Source organism: Olea europaea, chromosome 5, assembly GCF_002742605.1.
Source record: "Olea europaea var. sylvestris chromosome 5, O_europaea_v1, whole genome shotgun sequence".
Taxonomy (NCBI): domain Eukaryota; kingdom Viridiplantae; phylum Streptophyta; class Magnoliopsida; order Lamiales; family Oleaceae; genus Olea; species Olea europaea.
Genome location: NC_036241.1, coordinates 4422598 through 4439605, shown reverse-complemented (window position 1 = coordinate 4439605; position 17008 = coordinate 4422598). Strand labels below are relative to the sequence as shown.

The 17008-nt window shown below is 32.2% G+C and overlaps 2 protein-coding genes across 3 annotated transcripts in view; one reads left to right on the top strand and one right to left on the bottom strand.

Moving 5' to 3' along the window:
- LOC111394151 (probable WRKY transcription factor 40) overlaps nt 1-2251 on the top strand; it is a 15861-nt gene extending 13610 nt beyond the window's left edge. Inside the window, exon 4 of the mRNA XM_023019921.1 lies at nt 1898-2251. Coding sequence (XP_022875689.1) covers nt 1898-2251 — 354 coding nt within the window. The remainder of the gene's footprint in view (nt 1-1897) is intronic.
- A 3665-nt stretch (nt 2252-5916) lies between these two features.
- LOC111394456 (zinc finger CCCH domain-containing protein 6-like) lies at nt 5917-12948 on the bottom strand. 2 transcript variants are annotated; one of them, XM_023020287.1, is made up of 5 exons: nt 12614-12938; nt 11259-11354; nt 7768-7980; nt 7247-7371; nt 5917-7109 (listed from the first exon to the last, which is right to left on the bottom strand). In XM_023020287.1, the coding sequence occupies exons 1-5, from the start codon at nt 12671-12673 to the stop codon at nt 6038-6040; spliced, it is 1566 nt and encodes a 521-aa protein (XP_022876055.1). In that variant the 5' UTR covers nt 12674-12938; the 3' UTR covers nt 5917-6037. The 2 variants fall into 2 exon arrangements, with proteins under 2 accessions (XP_022876055.1, XP_022876057.1); XM_023020289.1 differs by lacking the exon at nt 11259-11354 and having other exon boundaries at nt 12614-12948.
- Between the last annotated feature and the right edge of the window lie 4060 nt (nt 12949-17008).

Sequence of the window (17008 nt, the reverse complement as noted above, 5' to 3'; positions counted from 1 at the left end):
TATATATATATATATATATATATATATATATATATATATATATATATATATATATATATATATATATATATATACACACACACATATATATATATATACATACATACATATATCCAACTCGGCTCGGCAAGACTCAAGCCAAAACCTTGGGTAGAGCCTCGATTTTTTAGCTGAGCTTTTGCTCGGTTCGGCAAAAAAAAAGCCCGACTTAATTTTACTATTTCGAGCCCGAGCCTTGAATTTCTACTCGACTCATTGACACCCTCACATTTTCTTGTTCACGTAATAAATCTCATGGCATTTCAGTTATTTGATTGTTTCAGGGTTGTGGAGATCATTATCGTTATCGAATTCCCAAAAATTAAATTCCCATATGTAGCAAAGTTTTGTCCCCATACTCGGAGTTTTCCTTTTGCGTTCCATAAAGTGAGATTGAATTGAACAATTTTCAAAGTATCGACATTTTTCTTCATCACTAAGTAATTTCCAAGGACAAAGTGAAGAATAATGTTTATCAGAATGGTAAACGCCTTCGTGAAATTTAGTATCTATAGATACATGTATCAGCAAAGAACACCTCGAATGAGACTGAATTCTTGTTTCAAATTCTCTTACCAAGCCTCTTGAACTCTTAATTGTTATGCCATTTTTATGTGATTTTCTTGTCAAATTAGAGGCCTAAGATTTGTGGTGCCATTGTTATGTGTTTATTGAGTTGAACCTCTCACATCCTAATTGGTGTTACCATTAGTTTTAATAGGTTTGAACGAAAAAATGTCTGTCAATTGCCGACATCACCACCGATAAAGTTATTGTCGATTATAAAAGTCATGTTTCACTCAATAAATATGGGCTAAAAGGTGTGAAGGAAAAACAACTCCTATGTTGCAACAACTAAAGGACATATAGTGGTTTAATTCTCATTTGCTAAAAGATAATAATTTAGCTCATCGGCTTATGATTCAGCCAGAAAAAAGTTCGAGTTGACCCGGATCGAGATTCGGTAGAACCGAGCCCGAGCCAGTCCATGTGGCTCGTTAAAATAAAAGGCAGCTTGTGTGTGTGTGTGTGTGTAAAGCCGACTCGGCTCGACAAGGTTCGAGCGTAAACCTCGGATGGAACCTCGATTTTTTGGTTGAGCTTTTGCTCAGCTCGGTTCGACTAAAAACATCTCGACTTCATTTTACTTTTCCAAGCCTGAGCCTTGAGTTTCAGCTCAACTCAATGACATTCTCACATTTTCTTGTTCTCATGGCATTTCAATTATTCGATTGTTTCAGGGTTGTGGAGATAATTATCATTATCGAAATCCCAAAAAGTAATTCCCATATGTTGAAAAGTTTTGTCGCCATATTTGGAGTTTTCCTTAAGCGTTCCATAAAGTTAGACTGAATTTAAAATTTTTCAAAGCATAGACATTTTTCTTCATCACTAAGTAACTTCCAAGGACAAAGTGAAGAATAATTCTTATCAGAATGTTAAACACCTTCGAGAAATTTAGTGTCCATAGATACATGTATCGGCAAAGAACACCTCGAATGAGGCTAGTGTAACGACCCAGACCTCTCGCTCAAGCCGTTAGATTACGTACTGTCTGCTTTGAATGGGTCTTGCGCCCACTTACCCCTCACGGCTTTCTGTCGCGTCCCCCAAGATTCGAACTCATAACCTTCCCCTTAAATAAGACTTAAGTTGAATGTTGGTACCAACGGCGGTAAGCATTTAACGAATGTTTGGTACACAGTAGTAGATAGAATTGAATGCTATAATTGAATAGATTTTAACTTAATTCGAAAGTAGATCGAATCAGATTAATCCTTTTCAACAGTTCTTGAATTTCTTCAATTTTCTCAAGATTTTTTTATTTGTAATTGTTTGTTACATGGTCTTTATGCAGGTTCAAAGAAGTATAAAGGATCAGTCTATTCTTGTAGCAACTTATGAAGGAGAGCACAACCATCCTCCCCCCTTGAAACCCGAGCAAGCTTCTAGCTCCAGCCGGGTGGTAACACTTAGCACGGTCCCTTGCTCGATGACCTCTCTAAACTCGTCTGCGCAGACCATTACACTTGATCTTACAAAACCAAAGCCAGCTACTGATTCAATCCGAAAAATGGGTACACAATTCCAACAGTATCTGGTGGAACAAATGGCTTCCACCTTAACACAAGATCTCAATTTCAAATCAGCACTTGCAGCTGCCATTTCAGGACAGGTTCTTCAACAAAATAGCCAGGCAGAAAATTTGTAGAATATCGAAGTATTTTGTTGTATATTATGACTATGCTGAAACTCGAACAGTATTTTAGTACACAGCTCTGGATAAAACTAGATAATTATAGAAAAATTTTAAGTTCTGTTTTGTTTTCTTCATGGTTTAGTATTGTTACAATCCACATTATCAAATGATCTAAAAGTAAACCATGTTATGCGAATTTTCTAAACAGTTTGGAATATAAAGATTGATCTTCCTTCTTTAACTAGAAACAACTAAATTCCAATACTCTGGCCAGGATCAATCGTGGGACGAATATCGATATTGGATATATCACAGCAAAACTTTACGCTATTCCATCCAATTAGTACGTGGAAAAATCATATTGTGGGCGGTTACATTCTATTCCACGCATGTTGCAACAACTAAAGGACATACAGTGGTGGTAGTCGTTAGATCAACTAAGAAAAAATTGAACATCTCTCTCTCTCTCTCTCTCTCTCTTAATTCTTATTAAATATGTGTGATTGAGTAGTAATATTAAGAGACGATTGTGTAAATTGTAGTGCTTGAAACTATAGTGGTTCAATCAAGATTGATTTACAATAGAGAACAACAAATGCGGTTTGTTGTGTGTTCAAAAGGTTGTAGGGTCGTATATTGGCTTCATTTAAAAATTGTGCGAAGCATTAATCTACACCAATGTTCCAATGACCAAGAAATGGAGAATTCCATGCTTCAACTAGGGCTGTCAATGAATTGGATTTTAATCTGAATCCGATGAAATTAATGGGAGATTGATTTAGAGTTTCAATCCGATAACCTAATCCAGATCCGAATTCGATAATCCATTAACTAAATGAAACAAATATGGATATAGGTCAATCCGATCGGATAACAACCCTATCCAATTTATTATAATAATATATTATATTTTTTATATTGTCGCGACACTGCTTTTTTCATTTTGAAAATTGTATGATACTTTACACGTAATTTTTAAATAATAAATAGTATAATATTTATAATTGAAAATTTTGAAGAGATTTAATTTTTTATTAATTAAAATAAGATAAAATTAATAATTAATTTATTGATTCGATTTACTATAGCAATGTTTTTTAACACAAAAAACTAACAATTAATATGTCCAAAAAAGTTACTTTGTTCAAATTGATATTATTTATAATTAAAATCTTATTGATGCTATGATTTTTTATGAAAATAATAAAATAAGCTAGTAAATACTTAGAATTAACAAATGATTATGATTAGTATCCCACATTGAAATATCACTAAACCATTGGAAGAAGAGAATCCCTTAAAAAGCTAGTATCCCATATTGGAATATCACTAAAATATTTCAAAAGAAGTCTCTTTTAAAAAAGAGTTAAAAGGAGCATCACATCGATAAAAAATAAAAATAAATAAAAAATAAAATAAAAATTGGGCATTCTAATATAATAAGTGAGCCCATCAAAATAATTCAAATATTTTTTAAATAAATAATTAATTAAAATCTTGTTGAACTATGATTTTTAATGAAAAAATAAACAAAAATTTTATTTTTCTAATTTTTTCAATTTCGGATCAGGTTATCGGACATAGCTAATCGAATTTTAATTTAACATTCAAATATTCATCGGATTATTGGGTCGGATCGAATTTTAGCAGATTCGATCCATATCCGATCGATTGACAGTCCTAACTCCAACTCTTTGGGGGCGAACATATCTATGCGGCGTGCTCTCAATTTTGCTTCTTTTATTTTTTTTCCTGTTTTGTTTTGGATTCTTGGTAATTAGTTGTTGGGCTTTAGGAAAATATCATTAAATGAATAATAACCGACAGAAGTGTATCAATGATCATCAACAGTATCACTATTAATAATTTGCCTATATCGTCCACTTATATTAATTTCCATCATATCTACCGTTGGTTATTCACTGAAGAAATTTTCATTAGTGATAATTTGCTTTACTAATTTTTAATTATTATTCTTGAAAAACCCTTTTCAATAATTGTATCCAAGGCCAACCAATTGTTGATCCCTTTTCAATTATTGTATCCAAGGCCAACCAATTGTTGATTGCCTCTGAGAGATTCACGTCACCCACTATGTATCAATTTTGACCAATTTAATTGAAGAACTGTATACAGAAAAAAATAATAATAAATAACAATAATAAAATAAAATGAAAGTCATTTTCAATAAAGTTATTATATTATAGTAAGAACGTCTTTTAAAATAACATTTGGAAAGTAAATTTATTTCTTAGTCCGGGCTTACATACCCATCTTCATCCATTCAACATGAAGCTCGATTCCAAACCATATTGGGTTGTTTCATCCCTGACAATCGAACCCTTTTGAGATCATCATTTGTTATATCCCTAAAAATCGAGCTCAACACTAAAGTAGGGATGTCAATTCAAATCGTAAAACTTGAAAATCGTGGTTAACCGAATCGAATGAGTCGAAAAAAATCGAACCGATGGTGCAATGAGGCAGATATGGTATTCAATTTTAGTGATCCGGTTCGAGATGGGGTAGGTATAGTATTTGCACCATCACCCCGCCCCGAACTGATTACCCGTTAAAAAAAATAAAATTGGAAACAACATTTTCCATTATTCTTTCTATTATAATTTGTCTAGCCCAAAATTTATGGCCCATTACCGACCCATTAAGTAATCTAACCCAATTACCGTTTACCCACTAAGTACTAACCCTACCACAAAGAAAATTGAAATCAAATTCAACAAGACATTAACCGACAACCGTCTTCACTCAAGTCTTTGTAGTGCGTCTGCAAAAAAATTTTCTTCTCCACACCGTATTCTTTCTTACTCACCATCACCATCCTCAAATAAGGGAGGTAGTTTTCTTCCTCTTCTTATTTGCAAGACTCGATGAAACTCCACATATCTAATTATTCATACTGCTTTACTTCACAATGAACTTTTTTCCTCGTTTAAGGCAAAGGGAGCCTCAATACAGAAGTGTACCCAATGAGAGTAATTGAAACTTGGCTACAGAGATTTCTGATAAGTTGGAGATATTTTATAACGCGATTGAATTATTTTCAAATACAAAATATCCTACTGCAAATCTGTACTTTCCAAATATTTGTGACATAAAGTTGGCAATCCGTGATTTTGTATTTGAGAATCGGGATGTTGTTTGCATTTTCATTTAGGAAGTTGTTTGCCATATTGCTTAGTATTATATTTGTTTTTATTGACTTTTTTTCATGACTTTTTTTTTTTATTTTGGCGTCTGACCTATAAAAAATAATTTATTTTCGTGGTTATTAACAAGCTGAACCAACTTGTGTGATTATGGTGTTGTTATGATATAGCGCAAAAATTAGTGATTCAATAATAGTTCAATGATAGTATTAGCAGAACTGATCTCGAACCGAACCATTTCCTACCCTACACTAAAGTGTGCCTATATTCTTGCTTAATTTTCAAGTTTTTATTTCTAGCCTCTTCCAAAATACATCAGGAAAATAATTATAGAAAAAGAAAATAATAATAAGCATAGAATGTCGTTTTAATCCCATACTATCATATAGAAAAAAATAAAAATAATAACAACTCAACCTATTTTAAATTTTAGGAATATAAATTATATAGAAACATTGTCGAATAACATCCAAGAATTCCTGGCCATTTCGAGTTAGGAGCAAAATAAAATAAGCCACTACAAACGAGAATAATCAAATATAATATTTTTCTCTTTTAAGGGGAGAAACATAGAGAAAAGGCTGGCCAAAAACAATGCCTCCCATAAGTATAAACATCTGCTGATTGCAAATTATGTACCAGTAATTTCTCTATCCATTTTCATTCTTTTTGCACTTTGAACCTCCGGATTATTTGTAACTCTCTGCTGAGATGATGTATCATGCAGAAATGTACAGTTTACTCCATTCCTGCAACCCCTTGGGCTATTGAAAAACATGCAAGGCTTCATTATCTTTGATTTCGAGTCTTTTGACTTCATAGTATTTTTAGGTTCTTGAGTTGTCTGACTACCAAAATGGGGCAAAATTTCTTGTCTTTCTCCACCATGTTGCTGAATCAGACTCTTGTAATAGTTTATGTCCTTTGTTATAGGAGTTCCCAGGGAGGAAGATGGTGCGGCTGAAGAAACATCAGCTACAGACGACAGGAGACCAGGAACAGGTCCCATCATACTTGAAGAATGATAGAAAGGTCTGCTTGGTGAAGCTGTAGATGGTGAAAGATGTTCCAGTCGGGTAACATAAGCAGAAGGCGTATCTCCATTATTGATGACTGGAGGTGGATCACATAAACTCTTGGCTGGAGACCTCAAGTCGAGCATATTTGGCAGGCTGGGGGAAGGCATGTTATGCAAGCTGACTGGTGGCATACTTTGTGTACTTGATGGTGATATATATTGGGGACCAACAGCTCGTGAATTCTGCAAACCGGAGGAGGGCATATTCTGCATGCAGGATGGCAGATTCTGCGTGCTGGATGCTGCCCCATGACTTGTGACGAGTTGCTTGATCATTTTTGGGTCACTGAGAAGTTTTATCAGCAAGTTATGATCAATAAAATCCTTTTGATCGCTGCTTGACATAACTGCAGTCAAGGCAGCTTGAGCAGCCGCTACAATATCAGGATCAACAGCTGCTGCTGAGAATCCGGGACGAGGATTGGTATCGGCATTGCCCTGATGTGAGGAAGTTCCCGGGGCCAATAGCTGGGTCTGTGAGACTATTGAAACAGGATTTTCTGCAATGGAATCAACGGACGATGCATCTAGTGCTACATCCTCATCTTCAATCGGAGTTATTGGAATCCGAGGGGTGTGTTCATCATATGGAAATGAGTTTTCCTCACCCACTGGTAAAGATGGGCTGCACGAGGATAAAATTGTCTTACTAAAAATGAAAACGTCACAAAAGTAAAGGGCATAGCCTAACCACTATATAAAAATAAAGGGAAAGAAATAAAACAAAATGGAAACTTATAAAAAGAGAGGCAAGAATTGCACTTTGGTGGGATAGAAGAAGAACGTGGATAAATAGCTTCAAGCACTCTCATCTCCCGTTGGTCTTGAGTTTCCATTTCTTTGCTTTCTTCCCCAGCAACCACTTGCCAAGCACCATCTAGTACAAACTGCAAAAAAGTAGGTAGAAGAACGTACAGAAGTATTGTAAGACCTGCTGCTTGAACCCGCATACAATGCGCTATAATTCTGCAAGGTGGATTTATTAACCTATCCTACCCCTATTTTTTTTTTGAAATGAAAGAATTCTACTAGGGCCCTCTCCTCCTTTAAGAAATATAAAAAGAGTGGTTCAATTAGGAAATAAATATTCCAGATGAGGAGGAAAAAGCAGAATCTCTAATTGTGGACGCTCTGTTTGAAATTAAAGGGTGTAAATTGGTAAAAAGGTAAAAGTTTTGAGCATCTTATCCTGAAAGTGAGTACCCAACTTATTCTCACTGTTTAGATAAACATAAAATAGTTTTCCACTATAGAAGATTTGTGAACATGACAAATGAACTTACTCTGGGAGGGCATCTCCATTTGATAAGAGGTATTTGGGACAACTTATTTCTCCAAAGATTTGATGTCTCGATTCCTTCAAAGCCTGGAGGCAAATTGTCATCAGATCCCGTACCACCTGAGTGGACTGACCATAATGTCTTCGCCTGCAGATGGTCTTGAGATCCCACCAATCCAACTTGTGAAGGAGATTCATCCGACAAAAACAACCTCACCTATTAAATGGAATGTATCAGTCCATTAACTAGTAATATAACCCCTGTTTGGTGAGATTTTTTAAGAACAAATTTTGTGAAACGTGATTTTTTTTTTTGGAGAATGTGGTTAAAAATTATAAAAAAAAAGTCATGGGTCTAGTTGTTGGGAGAATGCGTGATTGAAAATGAGTTTGGAGAAAAATGAATTTTAGAAAATGGTGGCCAAACAGGGGCATGAGCTTCATATACAATTAGGTACCTCGTGTTAGTAAACCTACTAATATTAATGTCTATAATCAAGATAATTCTTTTCCCACAAACAGTGAATCATAAAATGTTTTATTGTGGTTATGTATAACACTTGCACTAAGCATGTAAAGTAGCACAGGGAAAAAATAAATGAAAGAACCTTACACCTGTCAGCATATCTAAAACAAACCACTAATCAAAAAAGCAAAATCACCTGGTAGAATTCATACAGATTCACTGATTATTCATATAAGACATACTGAAAAAATCAGTAACCAGTGGTCTCCAGCTTATCCAAAATCCCAAAAACTAACATCTTTGAGATCGAGCAATAAAGTCTCCATGGAAACAAGAGAACCAACAGAATTTAAAGATGAAGCATATAAACAACATAGCAATCATATCATTCATCTTAATCTTTAAGACAAAAAATAAAATAAAATAAAATAATAAGGGTATAGAAACCTAATTCCCTATAGTTTCAGAGCCAGCTATGTAAAGTCTTGTCTCCACGATTCAGTCCATGACAACATCTACAGGAAGATCCAATGCAATCAAATCCATAGCATCCACTGTAGGAAATTCTCTATACCGCCACCTATGTTTTGACAACTAGGTCCAATCCCAAATAAAGGAGTGTCCTTGTCGCTTGAAAGCCAACTTAAAACATTGCCACACCCTAAGACATTAATCCTTCTATTCATCCCAGTGAGTTAAGAAAAAGAAGATAAATCTCCCATGCACAACAAAATAAAAAATTTGCAATAAATAGGAAAAAATATAGAGAGCTAATGAACTTCAGCATCTTTAAAACCATATATCATATAAACCTATTCATGCAACTTTTTAATCCTGCAAGTCAATGGTATAGTCGCCAAACTAAAAAGACTCTTATATTTCCTCCTTTTACATCTGAAGAGCCCTCTGTTTATCATTTTCTTAGCATAATCTTGCATCATTAATTCTGCTAAATCATGCATTTCTCGCGCTTCTCAACTATGGAAAGTTTCACATGATTATGAACTTCTACACAAAGTTTTATAAACTACAGATGCGGAAATTAAAATTAGAAAAAGAAGAAGAAGAAATAAACTTTTCTTGGTACTTAAAAGCAGTCCATTTTCTTGTACCTCGAACTTTCAAAGCACCCATCCAAAATTATTTGATGATCAACTTATTTCTATCTCTGCTAATCATTGTCGTAAATTGAATTTGATATATTCATGCATTGACGTCATGCATAAGAATATGGTCTAAACTCAAAACTTGTCATGCCAACCTCCACTTTACAGTCATTAACAATTGAAACACATTCAGTCATGTTAATGAACATTTTGAAAAGGCTAAATGAACTACTCTGAACTTACATGAAGTACACTCGTTATTTGTTTATCTTTTTCGCCTTTCCTGGTCAGTAAACCTATATGTCAGTTATGATTACATCATCAAGCAGTTTTTTAGTCGGCATTACAAATGTGTCAAGCAACAGCAAGACCCTTTCAATTTCATAGTCCATGTTAAGTAAAAAAAAATTCCATTTAATTTCATAATGGCAAAACAAAGATCGTAGATACATTTCATCTTCCGGTTAAAGTTAGAAAATGGTATTTAAACTAGCCGTAGTTAAATTGCTCTCACATAAAATTTTATATTTTCCATTTATTAGATGTTAATACTGAAGAAGGACAGAAACTACAAAAGACCAAGAAGAAATTAAGAATTTTTAAAAGATTTACCTAGCAAAGACCAACATCAGAAGCCCAAGTAATCCTTGATTTCTGAAATACTCCAATATTTAAAAATATAAGTTATTCGTGTATGAATATAACTTAAAATTCAATCGCTTTTAGCAATCGAAGTCGCCAGCTCCCTATAACGGAAACCTTTGTTGAACGCAATCTTTGTCCTATTTTAATCAGTCAGTTAACCACATCCTGATTACACGTGCAATAAAGAGTATTGACATAGAGAGAAAGGAGAGAGATCCAAAGAAAATCCTGGAAAGAAACCCTAGATCCTTTGTGCCTTTGCATTTTGCCTCTTCATCATTTAGGGAATTCCTCATTTTCACTCCCTTTTATATAGCAGTATTTTCAATAATGCTCATGCATTTTCATTCACGGTTCAAAGTGCTTTGCATACATAGGTCTCGTTTTCTATTTTTGTTCCTTAATTGTGTTCAAAAAGTCACTGAAAGTTTCAATATTATATTCTTCTAAAGTAGAAACAAAAATCACATGTTCATCATGAAATGTATTAGTCCATTATGTATTAATATAACCTAATATAATTAGGTAAATCATGTAAGTTAATCTACAGACAATACTCTATAGCCAAGGTAACAATTTTAATATGCTTGATTGTGGATATGTATTCTATAGTTGTGGAACAATAAGAAGAAATATATGAAATTACTAGGGATATCACACTATCACATAAATAGCACTCTTACAATAAGCATGTAAAGTAACACGGAAAAGACTAATTGAAAGAACTTTAATCTAGCATATCTAAAAGAAACCACTAATCAAAAAGAAATTCATAACTTAGAGATATTTTTATTGTCTTTTGCACTTAAGTAAGTTCAAGTACACCTCTCTAGCATACTTACAACCTATTGAAAAACTCGAACAGATCTAACATACTTACAACCTATAGAAAAACTCAAACAGATTAACTGACTAGCCTTAAAAGCATCCCATTGCAATCAGATTACCAATTGCATCTTCGAGATTAAGCAATAATCTCTCCACGAGAACAGGATAATAAACATAAACAAACAATGAAGCATATAAATAACATAGTAACCATCTCAATCTAAAAGGTATAAACCTATTCCGAATAAATACGGGGTTCACTATGTAAATCATTTTTCTCCACTTGGTTTAATTCATAGCTACATGTACCTGAAGATCCAGTGGAATCAAATCCTTCGAAACCATAACAGATCATGTTTATTTATTTTAGTCTACTATCCTGTTACTGAGATCCAATGCAATCAAATCCTTTGCAACCACAACTGGAAATTCTACAATACTACCACCTACATTTTGACAACTAGTTCCAAGCCCGAAACAGGAGAGTTGCTGCTGGTAGAAGGCCAACTTTAAACTTATGACATGAGTCCAACTATCATCCCAATCCTTAAATGGAAAAAATAAAAAGGAAAAATAAATATCCAAGTGCAAAAAATAATTGCAATAAATAGAAATAACAGAAACACAAAAGAACTTTAGCCCATGTTTGGCCTTATTTTATCCAACATGCATTTTTCTCTCACCTCTTTATAATCACAGATTCTCCAATAAAAAAAATATTACACATAAACCCAAAATTTTTCCTTCTTTTTTAACCACACATTCTTCCAAAAAAAAAATCATTATTCCAAAATACATTTTCTCCCAATAAAAAAAAAAAAAAAAAAAAAAAAAAACACATTAAAATGGAGCCCAAACAAGGGCTTAGTATCTTAAAGACTAGAGACCATGTAAACCTATTCATGTAACTCTTTGATCCTGCAAGTCAATGGTATTGTTTGAACATAGTCAAACTAAAGAATTCTTTTCGTTTTCTTAACTCCGCACAGCCCTCTGTTTTTGTTCCATTTGATAGTGTAATCTTGAATTGAAAAGAAGCCACAAACTTTATGAAGTTCCTATTAAGTTTATTCTCAATCCATCAGCGTAAATCAGGAATTATCACAAACCCAATGACTAAATCATCAGCTAAATTGACAAATTGTATAGCACTTAATACTGTCAAATCAAGTATTTCTCATGCTTTTCAACTAAGAGTTGTCAATATACTTCTGCATAAAGTTCTATAAAATTAGAGATTCAGCAAGAATGTATATAAAGAAAAATACATTTCTTGATGCTTAAAATTAGTCCATTTGTACATATGTCAAACTTCCGAAGTACCCATTCAAAATAATTTGGAGATTCACTGAGTTCTGTCTGTGTTGCTCATTATTCTAATTCGAATTTGATTTAATCGTGCAATTAATATTCAGCATTTTATTTAACAACTAAATGAACCGATCTTAACTTCCAGAAAAATAGAAAATACAATCATTATTCATTTATCTTTCTGGCTTTTTTTTTCCCGTCAGCAATCTTCATGTAAAGAACGATTATTTCAACGATCAATTTTCAAGTCAGTGTTACAAATGTGTCAAGAAACAGAAATTCCCTTTTCAATTTCATACCATCAGAAATAAACAATTTCCCATTTTAGTTTCATCTTCCAGCTAAAAGTTTAAAAAGTTTAATTTAACTGGCAGTCATTAAATTGTCTCCTATATTTTTTTTTTTATAATTTTCATATATTAGAAAATTAATACTGCAAATCGACAGGAACCATTGAAGACCAAGAAGATTTAAGAATTTTTTACAAGATTTACCTGACAAAGATTAACATCAGAAGCCCAAGTAATCCTTTTTGATTTCTGCGATCCTCCCATATTTATATATACAAGTTATTTGATTCGATTCTCAAATGTATTAATACAACAAACTTCAATTGCTTTTCGCAATCGAATACCAGAAACCCCTAAAAACCTTAATGAATTTTCAGTTTTTGTTGATCGTTCTATCCATCCAGATTACGCATATAATAGAGTGTATGGATATAAAGAGAGAGAAAATAGAGATCAAGAAAACCCCTTGAAAGAAACCCTAGATCTTCTGAACTTCTCCATTTCTCTTTTTCTACAGTTTCTTATTTTCCACTGCCTTAAATGTAGTGCACGTGGCGCTTTGTGCACTCTTGTCACGTGATCTGTTTGCCCTTCTAAATAGGAGTGACAACGGCCCGATCCAACTCGTGAGAGCTCGGCTCGTTATACTTTGAATTCGTGGGTTGAGTCGAATTGAGCTTAGCCCTTTAAAATAAAATTCTATAATTTTCATTCTAATTTTTAATCATATATCCATATAATAAAATATTTTGTACATAAATTGAATTTTTTCTCACTTTTTAATCATATATTTTTCTAAAAATACTGTTCAAAATATCGTTTGTAAAAAATAATGACTATTGAACAAGGACTAAATTATACAAGTACGTGGACTTCACCAACTGTTCATATTCCAAATTAATCATATTTTTTTTCTTTTATATTTGGAATTTAACATTTTCTGTCATGCAAGTTCCCCTACATATAAGGAGGTGTAATGCATTATGCATATCACATGTGTACATGTAATATCACCATTTTTTAAATATGCTTAAAAAAATCAGAAAGTTCAAGAGCCAGTTAGCTCGACTGGTCAAGGCAAGTGAACAAGTCGAACCAAGTCGAGGTGGATGGATGGCCCAAAGGCTAGATCAACTTGAATCATCGTCATCCCTATTTTTAACTATATTTTTTCAATTTTGTGCAGATGATATTTAAGAGCCTGTTTGAGCCACATTATAATGAGAATGAGAATGAAAAATAGAGCCGTTATGGGCCCCACACCAGAGATAGAAATTCAAAAATGGTGGTTTGATGTGATGGATAACGGTCATATTTTTCATTTTAAAAAGGTAAAAATGTGGCTCAAACAAGAGCTAATTATATTTTGTGCTTAAAGAAATAGAATAATTTCGATTCAGAAAGGAACCCCCTTTGGTGAAGGGAGTAAACGATTATATAGGAATCCAAAAATAAAGAGAGAAACAAAAAAAATATCACTACGGTATAAACAAATGTCATTATTCTTATTTGTGCAATTGTAGATTTCAAATGTCACAAAATTTCTTTGAGCTTCAAGTGTGTCGACGGGCCAATGAAATGCTTAGGTGTAAATATTCATTTTAGTAATCGTTGCTCGCAAACTTATAATAATATCTAATTGAACAAAACCAATTATGCAAAGATATATTCTGTCATAAATATTTCACAATTAATTCATAATTTAGTTTGAAGTGATTTAAAAATATGATATTTGATTTTTGTACAATTTTTATGCTAAATGAATGAAGCTTGAAACAAAATATAAAGAAAAGATATAGCAACTTATGACTAGTGAGGGTCTTTTCTAACAACAGAAAAAGAACTATAAACTCTATAAATGCACAATAATATACAGATGTGTCCAAGAGCGGAGCCAGAAGATGCTGTTAGGATGGGCTAAAATTTAAAAAAATTTGAATTAACTTACGCCACAAAAAATCGAGTTTCGAAGGCTATTCTTGTGACATTCACGATAAAAACTATATGACACTCAATAAAAAAAAAATAGATGTTTTATATTAAGATATTCTCCTAAATCTTTGTATTTTTTTTACTAAATAGAAAATCGACGCTTACCTTAAAAAAATGAACTGACTGAATCACGATAGAAATAAGCAAAAATACATATCAATGAATGAAAATCTAAAAAAATTACTTAATGAGTACTCTTCTAATAATTTTGACAGCCAATTTTTCTAAATTGAAAACTTGATCGAAACACGCAATCAATTATATATCACTATAATCCATATGTTACTGTCTCAAAATGTTATTTAGTATGTTCATCGATCTTTTAGTAAGTGAAGAATCTCAACCAAAGTGAAAAAAAATAAAAATAAAAAATCAACTAAGAATGTCGAGGGTCAAAGAAATTAAATTTAATTCATGTTCATTTTTTGCTCAGTTTCTAGTTTATACTCATATATAGATTACTTTATAAAAAATAAATAAGTATTAACAAATATTCGTTTTTATTGTCAATATTAAATTTATAGTAAAATATCTATTTTATGGTCAAAATAAGTAATTTTTTTATAAGTATGAATACATTATCAATGAAAACATATGTAGAAATTAAAAAAAAATTAATTACTTTTAAATTTAAAAAATATGTAGTGTCTCTAACTATTAAAATAAACAATTTACTTTAGCAAAGTTCCTTCCTTCAAGGCCTATTACTTTATAAAAAATATACTAATCTCTTTACGAATAATGTCGTAATTTGGATTTGAATTAGCATACCAAACAAAATATCTATGAAACAAGTTATTCAATAATTAGTTTAAATCTAAACTAGTCTTTGAATATAAATTAATGTAGCGTTATCAACTTAGATTTTGATGAATTTAAAAAGAAAAATTATAGATTATAATGAATTTCATGAATTTGAATAGATTTCCACGTAATTTATAAGAATATCATTAAAAACAGTGAAAATTTCAAAAGAGTTTGTTATGTATATGTTTAAACTTAAAATACATCCAAATTTTTTGAAATTCCTTTATTAATAAAGTTTTTATAAGATACCTAAATTTTCTTTAAAATTAATTAAAATATAAGTAGGGATACCTCTCAATTGGAGACACCTAAATTTAGTAAAGCTAACCATAATGAATCCGAATTTTTGAATATTTAGTAAATGGAACCGTTTGATTCAAATTTAATAATGGAACCCTTCAGGTTCGATTCCTGAGTTTCATATAATAATTAAATTTTTGAATATTTAAAACAACGCTATACTAATTCAAATAATGATATGTTCAATCTTAACTCTTACAAAACAATATAGTTCAATCTTATGTATCTTTTGCACCTCTCTTTATTAAATTTTTTATAGATTTGATTGTTAAAATCACGAAAAGAAAAAGACAATGAGTTCACAATAATGAAGAGAGGCGTTGTTAGGCTTCTAATTCGATTTCTCCAAAACTGTAGAAACAAAATATTTTAGCTTATTTACGGTAAATAAATTTAAAAAATAGGGAGATTCGATTTTTATTCAATTTTTTTAGTTCTTGGTCTATAACCGAAAACTGAACTAAACCCATCAGTTTTCGATTCAAATACTCATTCGGGTATTTAACTTAAAAAGAATAGCTCGATTCAGTTCGATTAGGTTCAATCCGAGTCCATCCTATTCATTCGAAAGTTTTGTCCAACTCTATATTTATAACTTGGTTTATAGAATTTTAAGCTGGCAACATTTGTCTTTAACGGTTTAACTTTGTTTTTTTTTTTTTTTTTTTATCCAAAATGATGTGAAATCTTTCAGCTTAGCATTCTGTAAATCATTTGGTAAATCAGCCTGTACAAGTAGCTTTACCTTGAAATATCAATTGAGAAAATTCATTAAAAGATCAGTGGAGAACAATCCCACATGCTGTGTGCATTTTGCGTCAACATATTTAAACACGGGGTCTATCAAGGGCCTCGACTCGCATGTGAAAGCAAATCGACCCAATTCAGACCTCTAATTAATGTTTTTTTTTTTTTTTTTTAATGAAGAAGAAATGGCACCAATAGCACTACATAAATATTTTTAGTATGTTAATGAGATAAAGTCGAATTGAAAACAAACAAACTTCTCACACATTTCTTGAGGCTGGATTTTCATTTTTTGTTTATTCTATCTATTATCAGTTGATATCAAATAATTATAAGTAAACAAATAATACACACAAATTTACAAGAAGCATCGCACAAATATACAACCAATAATATAATAAACCAATAATATCAGTGAGGTTATCTCACACCATACTGGCAGTCGCAGTGTGAGAGTTCGATTCCTAAGACATGTAATTGGACTCTTTGTAGGCGCAGTGTACATGCAGCTCTTGTTCCCTGACCTGTTGAGGCACATCCCGCGATTTACCTCCCTCACAAAACTCTAAAAACGAAACGATGGAGGCTTTCAAAATTGAGGCTCAACCTTTAATAATATAATAAACCAAAACAAAGCAGCCATATCATAAAGTTGGTTATCTAAGACTAAGACTTTTCACGTACTATTTGCTCTACCACCTCCTTTCAGAAATAAATGACAATACTAACTTAGAGCATATTTGGGAATGATTT